This window comes from Hyperolius riggenbachi, chromosome 4, assembly GCF_040937935.1.
Source record: "Hyperolius riggenbachi isolate aHypRig1 chromosome 4, aHypRig1.pri, whole genome shotgun sequence".
Classification (NCBI taxonomy): domain Eukaryota; kingdom Metazoa; phylum Chordata; class Amphibia; order Anura; family Hyperoliidae; genus Hyperolius; species Hyperolius riggenbachi.
This window is the reverse complement of record NC_090649.1, coordinates 353,511,888-353,532,807: the sequence shown is the minus strand read 5'-3', so window position 1 is coordinate 353,532,807 and position 20,920 is coordinate 353,511,888. Positions and strand designations below refer to the sequence as shown.

At 44.8% G+C, this 20,920-nt stretch overlaps 1 protein-coding gene across 4 annotated transcripts in view; it reads left to right on the top strand.

Annotated features, from left to right (window-relative positions):
- Window positions 1–20,920, top strand: part of MEMO1 (mediator of cell motility 1) — a 715,696-nt gene that overhangs the window by 142,316 nt on the left and 552,460 nt on the right. For all 4 annotated transcript variants that reach the window (XM_068231917.1, XM_068231916.1, XM_068231919.1 and 1 more), the window contains exon 4: window positions 4,391–4,503. In XM_068231917.1, the coding sequence (XP_068088018.1) occupies window positions 4,391–4,503 (113 nt within the window). The remainder of the gene's footprint in view (window positions 1–4,390; window positions 4,504–20,920) is intronic.

Here is a 20,920-nt window from a genome sequence, read left to right as displayed (position 1 = left end):
GATTGACTGGTGATTGACAGGTGATTGACAGGTGATCAGGGGGGATAGATGCATACAGTACACGGGGGGGGGGTCTGGGGAGAATCTGAGGGGTGAGGGGTGATCAGGAGGGGGCAGTGGGCAGGGGGGGATAAAAAAAATAGCGTTGACAGATAGTGACAGGGAGTGATTGATGGGTGATTAGGGGGGTGACTGGGTGCAAACAGTGGTCTGGGGGGTGGGCAGGGGGGGTCTGAGGGGTGCTGTGGGCGATCAGGGGGCAGGGGGGGGGGGAAATCAGTGTGCTTGGGTGCAGACTAGGGTGGCTGCAGCCTGCCCTGGTGGTCCCTCGGACACTGGGACCACCAGGGCAGGAGGCAGCCAGTATAATAGGCTTTGTATACATTACAGCGGCGATCCGGGTGCTAGTAACCCGCCGGCGCTTCCGAACGGCCGGCGGGTTACTACGAGCGGTGGGCGGAGCCAGTCCCCGGCGGCTGATCGCGTCACGAATGACGCGATTGCCGCATAGCCACTCCTGCAGCCGCCCCCGCTGATGGGCGTATTGCGGTCGTTTGGGCCCAGTCTTTGCCGCCGCCCATCGGCTGGGGGCGGTCGGCAAGTGGTTAATCTGTGATAATTTTACCAACTAGGAGGTTATAAGAATGACAAAACTCTTTTGAATGTTACTTGTTTATTTTCTATCACATTATTCTTAACCTCTACGCTAGGTTAAAATTTCCTATTTGTTTTGAATGTTTAAAATTGAAAACCCACAATAAAAACATTTTTGAAAGAAATGCACTCTTTACCGTTTTATTCAACCGTGCTGCGGCTTACCCCTCCTAGAGGCTCCTGCCTGTAGTGAAGTCCCAGCATACTGTATATCCAGCAGACTTAGCAGGATGATCGGCTCAGGCAAGTGCCTGCAGCCACGATTATTACAGACGCAGGACTGTGCGTTGAGAGCCCAGAGTTCTGGTGGTGTTACTGCTCCTCTGCCTGACCAGCTTGCACTGTGCTCCATATGATTTCTGCTCAGGTGGGGGATACTGTGTACCCCTATAGACATTTCTCCAGGGGAGGGCCTCCGCTTGTTAAAGGGGATCCTCGGATGGCACCATGAACCCGCCCCAGGACATCGGTGGCCCCACCTCCTCCTGCTGCATCGGAGGTGGGGAAGAGCCCCTTGTTCATGGATTGGACAAGGGCTCCTCCAGAGCCCCCCATACCATGGACCATGCTGGCTGGTATAGCTCATGGTGCGATGCTCCAGTCGGCCAGGGCTCCACATTCTGGCTATCCAGCCTGCATGGGGGACAAGGGGTTGAGGTTTGGGAAGGGGGACCCCATGCTGTCTGTTTTTATGAAAAATGTGTATTCGGAACTCGAAATGCATTACCCCTGTACTGCAGCAAAATGTCATTTTACACAGTTTAAAAAACATTTTTTGCTATGAAAATTTAAAATCGATTTTCTCAAAAACTATAAGGTCTTTTAACGAATGTTTTTTACCATCTTCCTACTCATCTGCTTAACATTTGTGGCAAATTTGGTGATGATAGCATGTACAGGGCTTTACAATTAACCGCAGAATTTGGCACTATTAACTTCAATGGAAAACCGAATTCGGTACTCGGAACTGCGAATTTTCGAGTTTCAATCGAGTACTTGAAACTGGCAAATTCCGAAGCCAAACTCGAAATTCTTATTCCGAGAGCCTAGCCCTGGTGGCTTCAACTAAAGAAAACAAAAAACACAATTTTTGGGACATGTTCATGCCGAATTTTCAAGGCTTCTGCTACAGTGGCTGCAACAAAAAATACTTTTTCACAAATTACTGTTGGCTTTACCAGTCAGTACTTCATAGATATCACTGGCAGTGCAACATATCACATTAATAGGCAGTGTTAATCTGGCTCCTGTTAATGACTCATCATGAGTCATTAACAGGAGCTGTCACTAGCGGAAGCTGCATGGTATGCAAGATGTCTGCAGATCGCTGCCGCTGGGTAGGTGAGTCGCTCTGCCGCTAACTTTTCTTTTGCAGGAGTAGCGCTGACATGCTGGAGGCAGAGGACCACACAGTGCTGGAATCCATAGGAAAGTGAGTTGCTCTGCCGTAATTGTTACCAAGGGGGAGCGGAGATCGGAGGAGGAGGAGGAGGGGGGGGGGGGGCTGGAGGGGACAAGGCAACAGAGGATAGGATGGATATGGGGACTGGAGGGGAAGGACTACTTGGGGGGCTGGAGAGGACATGCACAGGAGGGGGCACAGACACACACAGGAGGACAGGAGGGGACACAGGGACTGGAGGACCACACAGGAGGGCTGAAGGGGTCACGGAAACACACGGGGGGCAGGAGGGGACACAAGGGGACTGGAGGACCACACGGGGGCTGGAGGACATCACACTGGACAGGAGGTGACACATGGGACAGGAGGACCACACGGTGGCAGGAAGGGATGACACACAGGAGGACAGGAAGGGGCACAGTGGACATAGGACAATGGGGGAGAACGTGTACATTTTTTCCCCCTGATTTTTGCCCTCTAAACCTAGGTGCGTCTTATATTCCAGAGCGTCTTATATTCCAAAAAATATGGTATATACAGTGCTGCCCATAATTATTGATACCCATGGCAAATTTTGACTTAATGTCACTTTTATTCAACCAGCAAGTAATTTTTTTGATGGGAAATGACATAGGTGTCTCCCAAAAGATAAGATGTTGTACAAGAGGCAGTATTGTGGGGAAAAAAATTATCCGCTTCTATTTACACTTGAGCAAAAAGTATCCAGTCTAAAATTATTCATACCCTTCATAAATTGTCAGTCTGTGGGAAAAACCAAAGTTCTATACCATTCCAAATAGTCCAAGTTGTTATAAACCATCCTAATTACCCTAATTAATTGGGAACAACTGGTTTAATCAACTCAACGGGTGAAAAACAGCAGCTATCTGCAGTTGGTTTGTGGACAGTCTTGGCTAAGACAAAGGAGCTCAGTGAGGACCTGCGGCTGTGCCTTGTGGCTGCTCACAAGTCAGGAAATGTTTTCAAGTTGCAGTGGCTACAGTGCGCAAAGTATTATTAAAGCGGATCCGAGATGAAAAACTAACTAACAAGTAACTTGTCTATATATCTTATATAAAGTTTAGATCGTTTCAACACTATATGTTTATTTATTCCTGTGATGCAATGAAAGCAGCCATGTTCTGTTTGTCACATTACACACAGGCAAGCTGATAGCAACTCCAGCCCTCAGCCTGTGACAAATTCACTCCTCCCTTCTCCCCTCTGCCTTTGAAATCTCTGGCTAGTAACCTTCTCCTCTTGCCCAGACTGAGCTCCCATAAGCCCTTGCTACATGAGCCTGAGAGTGCCAAGGCACTAGAGAAAGCTGTGAGCGAGGCTTGTTTAGTTTATAGGGAATTTGAGTATTACAACAAAATACAAGATGTTCCGCACTGTGGAAAATCTCAGAGGACGTGGTCAGAAGCCAAAAGTGACACCTGTGCTGGCCAAGAGGATAATGAGAGAGGTGAAAAAGTATCCATGGATCACCACTAAAGGCCATCCTGGTGAATCTTGTATCCCTATATTCCCCATGACTGACCTTTTGTAATGTACCTATATAGGTGGTCTATTCTTCAATTTGTTCACTCCAGATGTGTATTATTGCCAGTTTGTTGGATGTAGGCTTTTTTTTGGCTATGTATCAGGTATCTGTTGTTTGTGTCACATTCTATTCAATTTAATATGGTTGCTCTCTTTACCTTTCGATTTGGTTCACCTAATTTTTATTTTTTTTAATGTATCACATTTCCTTCTATGTTATTATATTTACTTTTGTGGGTGTGATTTTCTTTTAAGAAATCTGGTGCTGGTATTTTAATATGATTGTGATGTATTAAAACATTGTATAAGTTTTATTTTAGATACATACTGTATTATGTCTGAAGAAGGGTTAACAAACAAAAGACAAGTCTGCGTTGTCGCCATAAGATGAATTGTTACATGGCCCATGGCGCTTAATATTTATAACTTGGATGTTTTATGAATTACTCCTGAAGAGTATGAAGTTTTGGACCTTAATTGCATAATAAAAGAACAAAAATGACTTTCTACAACTGAAAATTGATTTTCCTGCTGACTATCCCTTATACGAGTGAAATAATGTCTGAAACGCCTGATCCGCTGCATGTTTGCTCAGGGTCTATGGCTAAAAGTATTAGAGGCAGAGGGTCACATTTTTAGAGTCAATACTGTATGTATGTATGTATGCGTGTATGTATGTGTGTGTGTATACATACATACATACCTGCATACATACATAGTATGTATATGTGTATATATATATATATATATTTATAATTTTTTTTTTTATCTCTCATTTTAATAATACAGGAGAAGAATTTTCATCCTTGGTCCTTCCCACCATGTGGCTCTTTCTAGATGTGCTCTATCCACTGTGGATATATATAGGACTCCCCTCTATGATCTCCATATTGATCAGAAAGGTACGTTTGAGAAACTTGTGGTTAGATTGTCAACCAAATGTTTGTTGGCACTGTCAGCATTCTAGATGGGTAAATTCATCAACTGTGTTTGAAAAAGTAAAAATACAGAATAGAAAGAAAAAACTGGTACATGCAAAAAGTACTTTTAATTGAGACATACCAACATACATCGCCTTGCAAAAGTATCATTCCCTCACCACCACCTTTGGCTTTGTACTTATTTTGTTACGTTCTATCCTGTAATTGTAATGTTTCTTATTTTTTTGAAAGTATTTTTTTTTTTTTTTTTTTTTTTACAACACAACAAAACAGTAAAGTTAAGAACAACTTGCTGTGATCATGGTACAGTGTCATAAGGGGTTCTAAGGAGCCACAATAATCTCAGTGTAAAAAATATCATTAATGACAGTGTGAATAATTGGGCTACACAATAGTTAACTATTTCTGTCTGACTGCAACCCTCCTCTCTAACACCCAGCTATTCATCCAGATTATCTGACTCATAATAAATTAATCAAGCTTTAATTTGAAGAATGCTGTCCAGCATGACCATACTTTTCTGAACTTTTTTTTACATTTTCGTTTAGCATAAATACTGTGCTTTTTAGAAGAGCTAGTTCCTTGTGAACATGAGGATAATTATTTTACAGGCATCTGTTTTGATACATAAAGCTCTGCCCTTTTAGTTATGCAGTGCAATCACTGACGACATGGGGAAATATGCTCTCTTACATGCACGCATTCACATACAGGAATTACAGTACTTCTAGTCGGTCTATATGTGCCCCCGCCTGCTGATTTTTTCTTAATGATATTATGAGTAGGGGGACGGCTCAAGTTCCGACTGCTAAAATTATGCTATGTGGAGAGTTCGATCAGATGTTATCGCCAATGGCGGATAGGCTAAAACCCAATCCTAGGGACACATTACAATTTCAAATATGTGACACATGCGGAATCCTGATCAACCAGGCTTTACATGCCATTCCTCCTCGTATCAATCACTATCCAGTATAGACTACATTCTTGCAACCCCTGAAATGGCTATGCAGATCAGTCAGGTCAGACTGTTGCCATGTGGTGTATCTGACCACTCACCCTTGGAAGTCACTCTAACTTTTGCTCATAGTAAACAGAGACCACTGTGGCGGCTATCTCCGGGATGGATAATGCATGACTATGGCCTCAATTCACTAAGCTTCTCTCCTGTCTTTTTAATAACGTTTCTAGAGTTACCACCTTGGTGATGAGGCATGTTGTATTCAGGAAACAATTAACCTCAGGCAAACCTAAAGTTAACTATTCTGTCTTTAAGTTAACTCTTCAAGACTTAAAACAACTCTAGAATTCTAAAGGTAAAGACAGGCTGTTAATTAACTGCTTGTGAAAATCACTACAGAGGAGGTAACTTATATACAGAGGAGGTAACTTATATACAGAGGAGGTAACGTAAATACAGAGGAGGTAACGTAAATACAGAGGAGGTAACGTAAATACAGAGGCGGTAACTTACATACAGAGGCGGTAACTTACATACAGAGGCGGTAACTTACATACAGAGGCGGTAACTTACATACAGAGGCGGTAACTTACATACAGAGGCGGTAACTTACATACAGAGGCGGTAACTTACATACAGAGGCGGTAACTTACATACAGAGGCGGTAACTTGCATACAGAGGCGGTAACTTGCATACAGAGGAGGTAACTTGCATACAGAGGAGGTAACTTGCATACAGAGGAGGTAACTTAAGGAATGAAGAGATAAGATAACTCACTGGATCATGGTAATTTTTCTTTTGCCTTATTATCCCCAGCATGATCTTAGTGAATTGAGGCCTATGTCATGTTAATTATGCGGGAACCACTGGAAACGTATACGATCCGTAATGATAAAACGGCTGGCCCATCGGTTGTTTGAGACACCTATAAGGTGGTCACTAGGGGGAATTATATTCAAATTATTAATGAAGCCCGATTTCAAGATGGACTGCTCCTCTCGAAAGCAGAATAGGCCACTTCTGCGGAGCAGGAGTATGTTAGACAAAAAACGAGTGACACTTATAATACATGGCAGGCTGCACTAGCATACCTCACGGATAGGCAAAAAATAGCAGTAAGCAGGGTAGAGTCTGTACGTCAACTACGTATATATGAGCAAGGGGACAAAACTGGACGACTCCTAGCATACCTTATTGGCGAAGAAAAACTATTATATCATATTGGAGCACTTAGAAATGCTCAGGGAGTTGTTCTAACAGATGCCTCTGATATAAATCTAGAATTTGTCACCTATTATCAAAAGTTATACACCTGATATTTCATATTCGAGGTGTCAGCTGGATTATTTTTTTTACCCACTTAAGGACCAGGCCATTTTTACCTGATCTGTGTTGCGTGGGCTCTCCAGCCCACAGCACAGATCAGGAAAGAGCCAGGGCGACCAGACTCCCCCCCCCCCCCCCCCCCCTTTTTCCCCACTAGGGGAATGTCCTGCTGGGGGGGTCTGATCGCCACCGGCTATTTTCGCCTTGCGGGGGGCTCCTCAAAGCCCCCTTTCGCAGCGATTTTCGGCCTCCCTGTCCTTCCCTCCTTCCCCTGGGCGGCGCAGGACGGAGATCCGTCCTGCACCGCCTCTAATAGGCGATCCCCGGCCAATCAGAGCGCCGTATGATTTAAACAGCATGTGTACAATTAGCCTGCGAGCCGCGATCTGAGGCTCGCAGGCTGTTCACGGAGACTCCCTCTGTGAACTGACATGGAAAAGGCCGCTCGAACGAGCGTCCGTTTCCATGTAAAACCACTTAAGACCTGCCGACGCCTATCGGCGTTAGGCCGTCGTTAAGTGGTTAAGCACAGTCGACATCCCGGTGGTGTCCGCTGATGGTAATGTTTCTTATTTAATGTGATGGCTGTGCCCAACATTTTCTAAGTTGGTGAAATAAGAGATTGATATAGAAAAACAATTGTCATGTTCATTTGTATTCACCCCCTTTGCCATGAAGCCCCTAAAAAGTCCAGGTACAACCAGTTACCTTCAAAAGTCACATAATTAGTGAAATGAAGTCCACACCTTTTCTGAAAGGACCTAGAAGCCTCAACACCACTAAGCAAGAGACATCACACAGCAAAGACCACGGAGCTCTCCCAACAAGTCAGGGACAAAGTTGTTGAGAATTGCAAGTCGTATTATAAAAATATCAAAAGCTTTGAATATCATTTGGAGGACCATCAAATCCATAATATTCAAATGGAAAGAGCATGGTCCCACAACAAACCTGCTAAGAAAGGGCTCCCTACCAAAATTTAACTGCTAGCCCATTGTATCCCATGTCCTCCATTTCCACCTGCTTTGGCAATGCCAGTATGAATCTTGGTCATGCCAATAAAGTTATCTTTGATTTGATATAGTGGAACACTGCTGCTTTATGCCTCTGCATGGTTTCTGTGTAATTAACTGTCTGTGGGAGTGTTGGCATATGTGTGGCAGGTTGATCCATATGCACAAGATTTCATGCATAGCATGCATGCAAAGGGAGTAACCTGTAATGCTCACATACCACCCACCCAGTTAGCAGTTTTTGGTGTCAGTTGCAGCTAGAACTGAGAGTACTGACATACTGCACTATAGTCCATGTGTCTTTTGATATGTATCTTTTAGAGGAATACGCAACATTGGTGGTGTACAATGAGGGATTATATACAATGGGGAAGCAAAAGATTGGTCTGGATGGACTTTCTACTGTAGTGTGAAGCATACTGAGTCATTTTTTGATAAGACGGTGGTTAAGTAAATACAGATTTGTGATCCAAAGACTGTTGAGCACTGTCTGTTTATATATTGTATGTATTGTTTGATAGAGATTTTATTTTGGGAATTAAATCCCTCGTCGGTTAATACATCCGCCCAAGTATTCTTACCTATACATAAACTGTTCTGCAAGTCTCTTTAAACTCTTTGCAGTCTTGTCTGATCCTTATAATATGTAGTAGTAGGGACAGTCACTGTGAGGGAATCACGGTAGCCTGTGTGACAAAGGTGAGACTGATAGCCAAAAGGTGCAGTATCATAGGATAACATTAGTTAAATATTACAAGAGTAGTTATACTCACAAACGTGGGTTTCAGAACCTGCAACCACCATATATCGCCTATGTGGAAACCAGCGTCCCTGCTCTGTATTCCAGGTCATGCCGGAACTGGGTGGTTGGCTATTTTTGGCACTCAGGCAGCAAACTGAATTCCCTAAGGCACTTTGTTGAGGAAGTGGGCAGAGACCCAAGAATTTTTTTTTTTTTTTTAATTGTGCTCGACCTTACCTGATCTAAACTCTTGTTTTCTGCTTAACTCCCCTCCAGGTGAACCATGAGATTGCCCTGCCTGCCTAGGGGACAGGAAGCACAAGATGCAATTAGCCACATCCTCCTACCTATCCTCAGTGCTTTCCTGTCTCCTGGTCAGACAGGATGCAATTTATGGATCACCGGGGGGGGGCTGTCCCTGCCTGCCTGCCTGCCTACGGGAGTTCCTAAATTGGAACTCCGCATGGCAATCCATCTGCCCGGGGGATCCCGGCGGGTGACTGCTGGTAAAGCGGAGACCTAGCAAGTGCCGATGCACCGCTGCAGGTCTTTGAAAGATCCATTGCATCCGGCCATAGATTTGAGCGATGGGTGGTGCTCTACACTGGAGGCTCCGGCGGAAGTTGTCATTGTGGCTACCCGGAACTTCCGCCAGCGGGGATGTGGACTCCATGCCTCGTGAAAGCGCTGCAAGCGTCTATTTCAAATGCATAGACGCAGTGGCATAGTGTGCTGGATCAGCGTTCCTCTCAGCCATCTGTAATGTGGGATACCTCTCGGGACAGGGACATTGACGCATACTGACACCGACCAGGTAAGGTCTTTTTTTGTCAGTACTTATGGGGTAAAGCTTTTTTATGTGTGTGTGTTTGGCCTTGTTTTCTGCGTTTTCACGCCATTTAAAACCATAAAGGAATGTGGTATATGCCAGAAAAAGCTTGCTCCTTCCTATCCCAAATCCCTGTGCAATGCCTGCATGAAAGTGGTGACATGTTTAATGATATGTTATTTATGTTCCAGGAGCGTTTAGCAGAAAAGTTTTTGGCTGCAAAGGAAGCTCCTACTTTACCGGCCACTCCTGAGGTAGTCCCTCCAATATTGGAGACGGACTTGCCTAGTATATTTGGGGCACAAAGGGTTGTGGATTCCTCCTCGGAGGAAATAGAGCATGTAGGGGAATCTTCTGCTATGCAAGAAGAGACACCCAGGAGCTCTAATAGAGGAAAATTTAAACTATTGCCTGACAGTGGCGTCCCTACCATTGGGCGCAGGGGGGCGTGGCACCCCCGGGTGACTGACACCTAAGGGGGTGTTGCCACGACCCCCCATGGAAGGAGAAGAGCAGCGCTAGGAGGGGTGGGAGACAGCGGCGGGGAGGGGGGACAGATCCCCCTCCCTCACCTGGGTTCCTTCCTTCTGCCTCTCTCCCCTGCGGCTGCCCGCCCGCGCCCGGTTCATTTCCCCGCAGCCCGGGGACTGCCTCCCGGAGGCAGAGCAGGAGGGAAGATGGCTGCAGAAGCCATGCACAGGAGACTTTGTGTCTCCAGTACAGGGCTTCGGGCGCCATCTTCCCGTAGCCCTGCACTCTGCCTGTCAGCGCGGGAGATGTGCTGCAGGAGGATCGTTGCTGGAGGATCGTCAGGGAGCTGCGCATGTGAGGCAGGCCAGGTGAGTGAATTTATTTTTTTTACGGGATTATTTTTTGGTGAATGCTCCCCACATTGCGATTTTCTGGTGAATGCTGCGCACATAGCGATTATTTTCTGGTGAATGCTGCGCACATAGCGATTATTTTCTGGTGAATGCTGTCCATTTAACGATTATTTGCTGGTGAAATGCTGCCCACTTTACGATTTCTGGTGAAATGCTGCTCTCTTTACGATTATTTTATGGTGAAATGCTGGTATCTTTACAATTATTTTATGGTGAAATGCTGCTCTTTACGATTATTTTATGGTGAAATGCTGCCCACTTCACGATTATTTTATGGTGAAATGCTGCTCTCTTTATGTTAATTTCTGGTGAAATGCTGCCCACTTCACGATTTCTGGTGAAATGCTGCCCACTTTACTATACAGGGAGCACCTATACCTAGCATTACCCACCATTTTTTTTTGGGGGGGGGTGGGGGGGAGTTGGGAGGGGGTGGTGGTGGGCGGGTGCCTTATAATAACCAGCACCGAGTGTCAAACGCCCTAGGTACGCCACTTCTGCTTGAGTAGTCTAATGAATTGTGTACATTTGTTCAGCTTTGAATATTCCTATTGATAAACCTAAACCTGCTTCTATTGAGGGCGATGTGTATTCAGAGCCGATTTTGTTCAGAAACTGATGGTTTTTCCAGTGCACAAAACAATGGTGGATTTAATTGTGGATGAATGGAAAGAACCTGATAAGAGGCTGTTTATTTCAAAATCATTCAAAAGGCAATATCCTTTTAATGAGGTAGACATTATCAAATGGTCTAAATGTCCGAAAATTGATGCTGCCATTTCAAAATTATCCAAACATTCAGCTATTCCCTTTGAGGATACGGGTTTACTAAAAGATTTTTCTGGTAGGAAAATGGAGACTGCTCAAAAAAGCCTGGGAGGCAATTTCTGCCTCGTTATCGCCTAATGTAGCAGCCACCTGCACTGCTCGTTGTTTAAAGTGGATCCGAGATGAAAAACGAACTATAACAAGTAACTTGTCTATGTATCTTATCTAAAGTTAAGATAATTTACACAGCATATCTAGCTGCAAACAAATTTAATAGAAAATGATTATTGCTTTGGTACAATGACAGCAGCCATGTTGTTTGTAAACATTACACAGAGGCAAGCTTATCTGTATCATCAGCACTCAGACTGTAAAAAAAAAAAACAACCTGATCCCCCTCCCTCCTCCCCTCTGCCTCTGAAATCAATGGCTAGTAACACCTCCTCCTCCCCCTGCCCAGACTGAGCTCCCATGAGCCCTTGCTACTGCCAAGGCTCTCTGAAAACCTGTGGGCGTGGTTTTAGTTTATAGGAAATTAGAGTATTAAAACAAAAAAAATATTTGACTTGAGGAATGCCCTATAAACAATAGGAAAGGAACACAATTATGCAATGAGTAAAAGTTCACCTCGGATCCACTTTAATTCTGTGACTGCAGGAGATGCAGGCTCATTAGAAAGATGATGCTCCACTTGAAAACATTTCCCTATCAGTTGCTACCCTAAAATTAGCCACCAAGTTCCTTGCGGATGCTTCTAGTGAGGCTGTCAGATTTTCTGCTAGGAGTCTAGCGTTGATCAATTCTGGTTGCAGATTTTTATGGCTAAAAATTGTGAAGGTGATATAGCACGTGGCTGAGGCTGGAGCGGAGGGGACATCTCTGAGTAGCAGCCAGCGGCATCACGGAGCACCCAGGAGCCCGCATGTCAGCAGAGAGGAGGCATTAGCTGTGCCAGAGCGCCCCCTGCTGGACCTGATAACCAGGAAGCGCCGCTGTTGCCTTCACTGCCATTGGGACGGAGCCACTGTTGGAGCGCAAGGAAGCCAGCAACAGGAAGTTCGGGTATCAGCTGACCAGGGGATCACAAGGTCAGACTCCATCCACGCTGAGCGGCACCGCGCTCCTGGATATCGGGATTACAGCAAGATTTTTTGCATAGAGAGAGGTACTAACAACCACCCGCACGGCTGGAAGAGGTACTGTATTGCTCCTTTCACACACTTCATTGGCTGGCCTGGCTCGCTGAAGCGGCGGCATATTTGTAGGAAAAGCCATACTTTTTGTCCGTGGGTGCGCTGAGGTATTACTGTCTTTGATATGGCAACTAAGGTGAAACTTTGTGGCCTCCCATTTGAAGGAGACCTGTTGTTCGGTTCAGTCCTTGAGCAAGCTCTAGAAAGGACAGCTGAAAAGAAAGACTTTTCCTCCTCTAAAGAAAAAACAGGCTCCCAGAAAAAGATTTTGGGGCTCTAGAAAAAATTATAGAGCTAAGGAACCGAATAAAAAATGGCAGGCGAATAAAGGCCTTAAAGCCAAAAGCTTCCTCTTCAATCCTCAAATACCCCAAAACAATCCAATACTGAACCAAGACTATGTTCAGCTGGGGGGCAGGTTGAAAGCATTTTTCCCAGCCTGGCAAAAAAATTCAAAAAGCAAATACATTTGCCAGACAATCAGGGAAGGGTACAGAATTCAATTTTCCAGGAAACCTCCAAAAAATTTAAAAGTGACAAGTTTTTTTGCAGTCCCCAGTGAAGCAGTCTGCTATGGAAAAAGCTGTGGAGAATCTCTTCCAGAGGGAGTTGTGTAAGAGGTTCCAGTTCAGGATAGAGGAAGGGGTTTCTACTCTCTTCCTGGTTCCAAAGCCAAATGGCGATTTTCGCCTGATTATAAATCTTCGGTTTTTGAACCATTTTGTAAAATACAAAAAGTTTCGCATGGAATCAATTACAGTTCAACTTCTGGGGAAGGATTACTTCATGGCATTCAAAGATCTTATGGACGCATATTATCATGTACCCATTCTGCTGGCTCACTGGAAATATCTGAGAGCAGCAGTTTGCATTTGATCCCAGGTCCTTCACATGCAGTTCAAGGCACTCCCCTTTGTGATTTCGAATGCTCCCAGGATCTTTACAAAGATCATGATAGAGGTTGCAGCCCATCTGAGAATGCAGAAGATCATTCTAGTACCTTACCTAGACGATCTGCTGATAGTTGCAAAATCCAAGGATACTCTCCAAGAGCATATTCAGATGGTTCTGACAGTTTTGAAGTACCTGGGATGGATCTTGAATCTTAAGAAATCCGACCTTACCCCAGATGAGAGGAAATCATTTCTTGGGGTGTCACTGGACACAGTGAACCAGAGCTCCTGTCTGCCATAAAGAAAGGTGGATCAAGTGATCACTTGTACTCAGGAACTTCTGAGAGCAAAGTCTGTCACAGTAAGACAAGCTATGTCTCTCATGGGCAAGTTCTCAGCACGTATTCCAGCTGTAGCCTGGGCTCAGGCAAACTACAGAATCTTCCAACTGACAATACTGTGTCAGTGGTCAGTCAGACCAGAGGCTCTAGAGCAAAAGATCGATTTGTCAGATCCAGTGATTCATTCTCTGAACGGGTGGACTTCCTGGCAAAACATGCAAAGAGGTGAAAGTTGGATCTCGCAAAATCCAGTGATTATTACGACAGATGCGAGCCTCTGGGGAAGGGGGAGCTCGTCTGGGTCGAGAATACATTCAAGGCAGGTGGTCTCTAATAGAAAAGACCTTCTCATCCAATCGCAAAGTTATTGGCGATGTGGAAGTCTCTATAGAGATGGGAAAGTCTGATTGTAAACAAAAACGTGATTGTTCAACCAGACGTCAGTGACTCACATAAACAAGCAAGGAGGGTCTCACAGCCCTCCGCTAATCTTCTCTATCTCTGCAGATTTTCCCGCTGGGCAGAGAACAAGGTTCTTTCTTTAAAGTCGGTTCACCTCAAGGGAAAGGACAATGTTCTAGCAGATTGGTTAAGCTGCCAGGAGCTAAATCAGAGCAACTGGTGTCTGAACAAAGAGGTCTTTCTGATGATTTGCAGCAAGTGGGGTCTTCCATCCATAGACCTGTTTGCTGCCTGGAACAATGCACTTCTTCCCAGATTCTGCTCCCTCAATCCCAAAGGCTCTCCGGTTCGTCTAGATGCATTCCTGCTTCACTGCGGTCTGGAGAGAGCATTTGTACATCCATCCTTGAAAATGATCAGGAGGGTACTACAGAAAGTAATTAAAGACCAGGCCACGATAATTCTTAACGCCCCAGACTGGCCAAGAAGGCTCTGGTATCCTCTGTTACTCTCCCTAGCAGTAGAGGAACCCATGGTCCTGCCGATCAGGGAAGATCTTCTGTATCAGGGACAAGTATACCATCCCTCAGTGGTCAGTCTAAACCTGAAGGCGTGGCTTTTGAGCGGCGCTTATTGAATCAAGGCCAATCTGAGAAAGTGCTTTCTACCTTGCTACATGCAAGGAAACCTGTCGCTTCCCCTATCTATCTCAGGATTTGGAAAGTGTTTTGTGAATTTAACAAAGATACTCCAGAAAATCTTGTAACGTTTTCCATCCCATATATTCTAGATTTCCTGCAGAAAGGGCTAGATATGGGTCTAAAATTGAACACCCTTAAAGTGAACCTCCGGACTAAAAATCTACTCAGCAGAACTGAAAAGGCTTGGTGTTTCTTTAACAGTTTCACAGCATCAGAACTTTGTTTTTCTTACCAAAGCATCATTTTTAGCTGCATTTTTAGCTAAGCTCCACCCATCAAAGAAAAAAAGCCTGGGCTTTTTTTCCTTGATGCTGTGCAGAGCATGATGGGATTTCCTATGTTGTTCACATTGCCTAGCAACTGCGAGAGGTGCTCAGGACACAGGACAGTTGGAACTGTCTCATGCTCCCTGTCACCTCCTTTCAACCAAAAAGATGGCTGCCATCATGAAATCAAACATTTGCCTGTTCTTTTAAAACAGTGTGGGTAAGAGATTGTATTACCTATATATTTTAATTAACCTAACGTAACTTAATGACAGTATGTTTGTTTAGGCTCGAGTTCCTCTTTAAGGTGCAGTTAGCAGCCCTGGATGCATACTTTGATTTTCCTTTTACTTCAAATTCTTTGATTAAAAGGTTTATTAAGGTGGTTAAAAGGAAACCCGTGTTGAAGAAACTAACTGTTCTGCCTTGGGACTTGAATTTAGTCCTAAATTCTCTTACAGCATTCCCCTTTGAGCCCATGGATCAAATTTCAATTAAGGGCTTAACCTTCCTGGCGGTAAGCCCGAGCTTAGCTGCTGCGCAGGAGGATTTCTCAGGCCCTGCTGGGCCGATTTGCATCATTTTTTTTTGTTTGCAACACGCAACTAGCACTTTGCTAGCTGTGTGTGCATTCCGATCGCCGCCGCTCAACGCAAGATCGCCGCTGATCGCCGTGCCGCTCCCCCCCCCCCCCAGACCCCGTGCGCTGCCTGGCCAATCAGTTCCAGGCAGCGCTGAGGGGTGGATCGGGACTCCCTTAGACGTCACGACTTCCATGACATTGGTGACGTCATCCCGCCCTGTCGCAATGGCGACGGGGGAAGCCTTTCAGGAAACGGAATTTCCTGATCAAAGATCGCCGGAGGCGATCGAGGCGGGCGGGTGATGCCGCTGTACAGCGGCTATCATGTAGTGAGCCCTAGGCTCGCTACATGATTTAAAAAAATAAATAAATAAAAAAATAGTGCTGCGCTGCCCCCTGGCGGTTTCTAATAGACCGCCAGAAGGGTTAACGCTAAAGACGCGTTTATTAGCAGCAGTGACTACAGCCAGGCGTATTGGGGAAATACAAGCCTTAAACCTAAAGCCACCATTTATGACTATCCAACTTTTTTTTTTTTCCAAAAGTTGTGACAGATTTCCATAGAGAACAGAAGATCTTTATCCTTTCTTTTTGTCCGAATCCTTCTAACCGCAAAGAGGAAAAGTTTAGTTCCCTGGATGCCAGGAAGATGATTTTGTTTTATCTAGATAATACTGCTGAGTGGAGAAAGGAGGATAATTTATTTGTTCAGTTTCAGGGTGCTCGAAAAGGTTTAAGAGCATCCAAGAGTACTCTCAGTAACTGGTTAAAGTTATGTATAAGCAAAGCTTATGAAATAGGTAAACCAGCTCTTGTAAATGTCAAGGCACACTGCTAGGGCTGTCTTCTCTTCCTGGGCAGAAAGGAATTCTGCCTCAGTACTCCAAATTTGTAAGGCTGCCACATGGTCCTCTTATGACCCCTTCGTAAAGCACTACCGTTTGGATTTACCAAGTCACCGAGACTTGGGGGTTTGGTCGCAAAGTATTGTCTGCGGTTGTCCCGCCCTGAGAGACGTAATATTCTAACTCTCATGGTTCACCTGAAGGGGAGTCAAGCAGAGGCCAATAATTACTCTTACCGGTAATTGGATTTCTGCGTAGACTCCACTCCAGGTGGACATACCCACTCCAGGTGGACATACCCACCCAAATCTAATGGTAAGTCTCCTACTGAGTCAAGGTAATAGTCTAAGCACTGAGGATAGGTATGAGGATGTGGCTATTTAATTGCATCTTGTGCTTCCTGTCCCCTAGGCAGGCGGGGCAATCTCATGTTTCACCTGTAGTGGAGTCTACGCAGAAATCCAATTACCGGGTAAGAGTAATTATTGGCTTTCTAGGTTGGTTTATCTGGAGAGGTAAGATACCTCATGTATTTATTTATGTCTTTATAACGTATACTCTGAGTGATATCTCTTTTTGGGCGCTCCTCCCTTCTTCATTGTCTGATCCTTAGTAAACTGGTTTACAGAAAGCAACAAATTAGAAATCTTCTGATAAAAAAAAAAAATAAAAAAAAAATTAATGGACGCTGAGGGTTTGGAGGATGGCGCAGAGGAGTCTCCACTGGGCCTGTCCATAACTTACGACTGGTGCTTCCTCTTCAGGATGAGTATTTAGTTCTAAACCAGCTGTCTTTGTCAGGCCATAATGGGATTACAGGGATGTAAATTCAAAACATAATAAAAATCCTGATTTCTATCCCCTACAGGCCAGGACTAATGCAGTCGATTTGTTTCAGGATCAAGTAGAGAAGGAACTATTGCAGATAAGTAGTGTTCATACGGCCCCTTCGGATCTTACTGCTAGGGAGGAGGAAGCTCTTACCTCCCTTAAACTCTTGAGGACCACAGTGCTAAACCCCCCTTAAAGACCAGACTATTTTTTTCAAAATAGGCCACTGCAGCTTTAAGGCCAAGCTGCAGGGCCGCACAACACAGCACTCTAGTGATTTCCCCCCCCCCCCCCCCCACACACACACACACACACACCTTTTCTCCCCACCAACAGAGCTTTCTGTTGGTGGAGTCTGATCACCCTCCAGTTGTTTATTTTTATTTTTTACAAATATTTATTGTATTTTTTTTTCTTCCTCCCTCCCACTCCCCACCAGCCAATCATAGTGATCGGCTGTCATAGGCTTCAGCCTATGAAAGCCGATCGCTCTCTTGTGCCCAAAGGGGACAGCCATGTAACACAGCTGTCCCCAGTACAGCGCTGCTGCAGATTGCAGCGCTGTACTAAGTAAAAAGATGGTGGTTTCACCTTCTAACAGTCTCCGAGCGACGATCACCGCAGGGAGACTGAAGGCGGCGCTCCGTCTACCAAGCAGGAGATGCGTGCACAGTCTGCACGTGATCGCCTGCAAACCGAAGCCCCAGGACTTTACGCCGATCGTTGTTAGGTGGTCCTGGGGCTGCCGCCACGGCGTGACTCGGTCGGCAAGCAATTAAAACCAATACTTCGATAGTGATCCATAGTGCTGACAATGAGGGTTCAGTGGTGGTTCTTAATGCAGCGGAATATGAGAAAGAGGCTCTCAAACAGCTGCAGGACCTAAACACCTATCGACCCTTTTTGTCAGACCCTACTCCACTTTTCTCCAAGCAATTGGGACTCCTGCTGGACGACGGTGTCTCCATCGGTGCTTTGACCAAGAGATTTAGGGACTTTTTGATTTAGACACCGGTGGTTCCTATATTCCATCCACAAACTGGACCTTCCCCAAGGGGTAGCCCCATTGTGGCTGGCATTGGGTCCTTGGGGGGAACGTCTTGGCGAGTGGGTCGATTCCTATCTGTAGCCACTTGTCGCTCGTTTACCCGGATATGTGCGGGATACCAAACATTTATTGGCTAGTTTGCAGAGTGTCAAGTAGATAGAGGATTATACCTGGGTAGGCTTAGATGTCGTCTCCCTTTATTGTTCGATTCCTCGTGATAACGCATTGGAGGCCTTGGACTACCATCTAGACCATTACTCAGCCTTCTCTCCTTCGTTGGGGTCCTTCCTTGCCATGGCAGTTAATTTTCTTCTAAAACACAATTATTTTATTTTCAATGGCAGGTTTTATCTCCAGGACCACTATGAATCAGGGATGAGCTCATGAGTGCTCATGAATAGTGAGCTACTCGAAGTTGTCATTAAATGAGGCTTGATTGCCTCGGGTATGCGGCTGAGAGACGATGAGTTACTTTCCCACAATGCTGCCGGCTTCTATGCGTATCACGTCTTGCACGTGGCCTATTGGACGCGTTGCAAGACTCACTAGCGCGAACTTCCTACTTCGAGCCGTATTAGGGGAGGCGACAACCAGAGAAGCTTCTTAAAACGTGAAACATATTGGATCTGGCGACTCGGGACTCATGTCCCTGAAGGTCTGAATACCAAAAGGGATGTCAGTCTATTTTATGATCTTTAGATTATTCGATTTTGTCTTTGTTATTGTCCTCTCACCCCCTCCCCTTTTCCCTTTTTTACTGTGCTGAAACTTTATAGTCTTTTCATTATAGGCTAATGAATGTGTTGTTCTTGTTCTTAATTGAGCAACTTTGTACAGAAGTATGCATTTTATTCTATTTTGTATCTGTACCTTTCATATCTTGCTACCTGGATCACCCCTAGTGGGTGTGACCTTGTATGTATAAATTGTGGCTCCTGCGAGAGGACTTTTAGCTATGATTAAGGAGCGAGTCTTAAGCTCCGATACGGGTAAGCTGTTTTGCCTTGTCCAGTATGTTTAACTTTAAGTAAAAATCGGACTTTTAATTGACTGGTCGAGCAGATCCTTCTCCTTTTCATCAGCCTGGCTGCCTTTGGTCCTGCTCCTGGTCAGTGTGGTAGAGTTGTGAACAGTGTTTCCCCCTTTTCTACAGTGTATCTCCGGATTACTTTTTTGTGCAGGATGCCACTCCTGTTTACCTTTAGCATGCGTCTCTTGCCTTGCCTCTTGTCTTTTAGAAAAACGTTTGGACTTTGCATGTGTGAGGCTGAATAATGGAGACAGGATTTTTCCTTCCCTAAGCAATATGGAGGATAGTGACATATTGCAACATGATCTGGATAGGATGGCGATATGGGCACATAAATGGCAAATTAAATTTAATGTTGAAAAATGTAAAGTCATGCATTTTGGTTGTAGCACCATACAAAATAAACGGGATACAGATGGGAACATCAAACTTGGAGAAGGACTTATGAGTACTCATCGAAAACAAGGTAAATAATCATATTCAATGCCAAGCCACTGCAGCTAAAGCAAATAAAATTTTGGGATGTGTTAAAGAGGAAATAAAAACTCAGGATGCTAGCATAGCCAGCGAGCCAGAGACAAAGCACCCTCATATATTTTACCATATATATCAGTGGGAGCATTAGAGAAAACTCCTACCCTGCTCTGTTTCGTTTTTCACTCGAGCAAAGCCAGACTGAATGCTCAGTCGGGGATTTTATCAGGGCTGATTAGAGGCAGGCTGAGCAGTGAAAAATGAAACCGAGAGCAGGGTAGGGGTTTTCTCTAACGTTCCCACTGATATATATGGTGAAATACATGAGTGCTTCGTCTCTGGTTCACTTTAACTCTCTAGTAAGGCCACATCTGGAATATGGAATTCAGTTCTGGGCACCACATTACAGGAAAGCTATTGCAGTTTTAGAGCATGTGCAGAGACGAGCAACAAAATTGATACGTGGGATGGAAGGTCTCAGTTCCCAAGAAAGGTTAGATAAACTGGGTTTATTTAGTCTAGAGAAAAAGTGCCTTAGAGGAGATCTAATTAACATTTATAAATACGTCAGAGGGCAATATGAAAGCTTGGCGGATGAGCTTTTTGTCCCTAGGCTTTTTCAAAGGACTAGGGGACATGATCTGCACTTGGAGGAAAAAAGTTTTAGCCATTTATTAAGGGAAGGGTTCTTTACAGTAGGAGGGATTAAAATGGGGAATTCATTGCCACAGGAAGTAGTTATGGCAAATTCTACTGTGTATCTGCATTTAAAGGGAGCTTAGATACTTTCCTTGCATTAAAAGGCATCCATGGCTATAATTCCTAGGTAATGTCCAGTGGTGTTGATCCAGGGATTTTATCTGATTGCCATCTGGAGTCAGGAAGGATTTTTTTTCCCCTTTTGGGGCTAATTGGACCATGCCTTGTAAGTTTTTTTTTTTTTTTTTTTTTGTTTTGTTTTTTTGCCTTTCTCTGGATCAGCAGGGTTATGTGAGAGGGTGCAGGCTAGTGTTGTACTTTTATTCTCTGTTTGAACACGATGGACGTATATAAGGTGGTCACTGTGGGGATACCAGTCACCTTTATGACAAGGAGAAACCAGGAGCCAAATGGCCCAGTATTGTGGGGTATTAGTTGTTAGATTGTAGTATGTATTTATAGTCAAAAAGGTGGGTTGCAGTCCCTGCAACCACCGTATATCGCCAACGGGGAAATAACCGCCCCCGCTCTGTATTCCAGGTCCTACT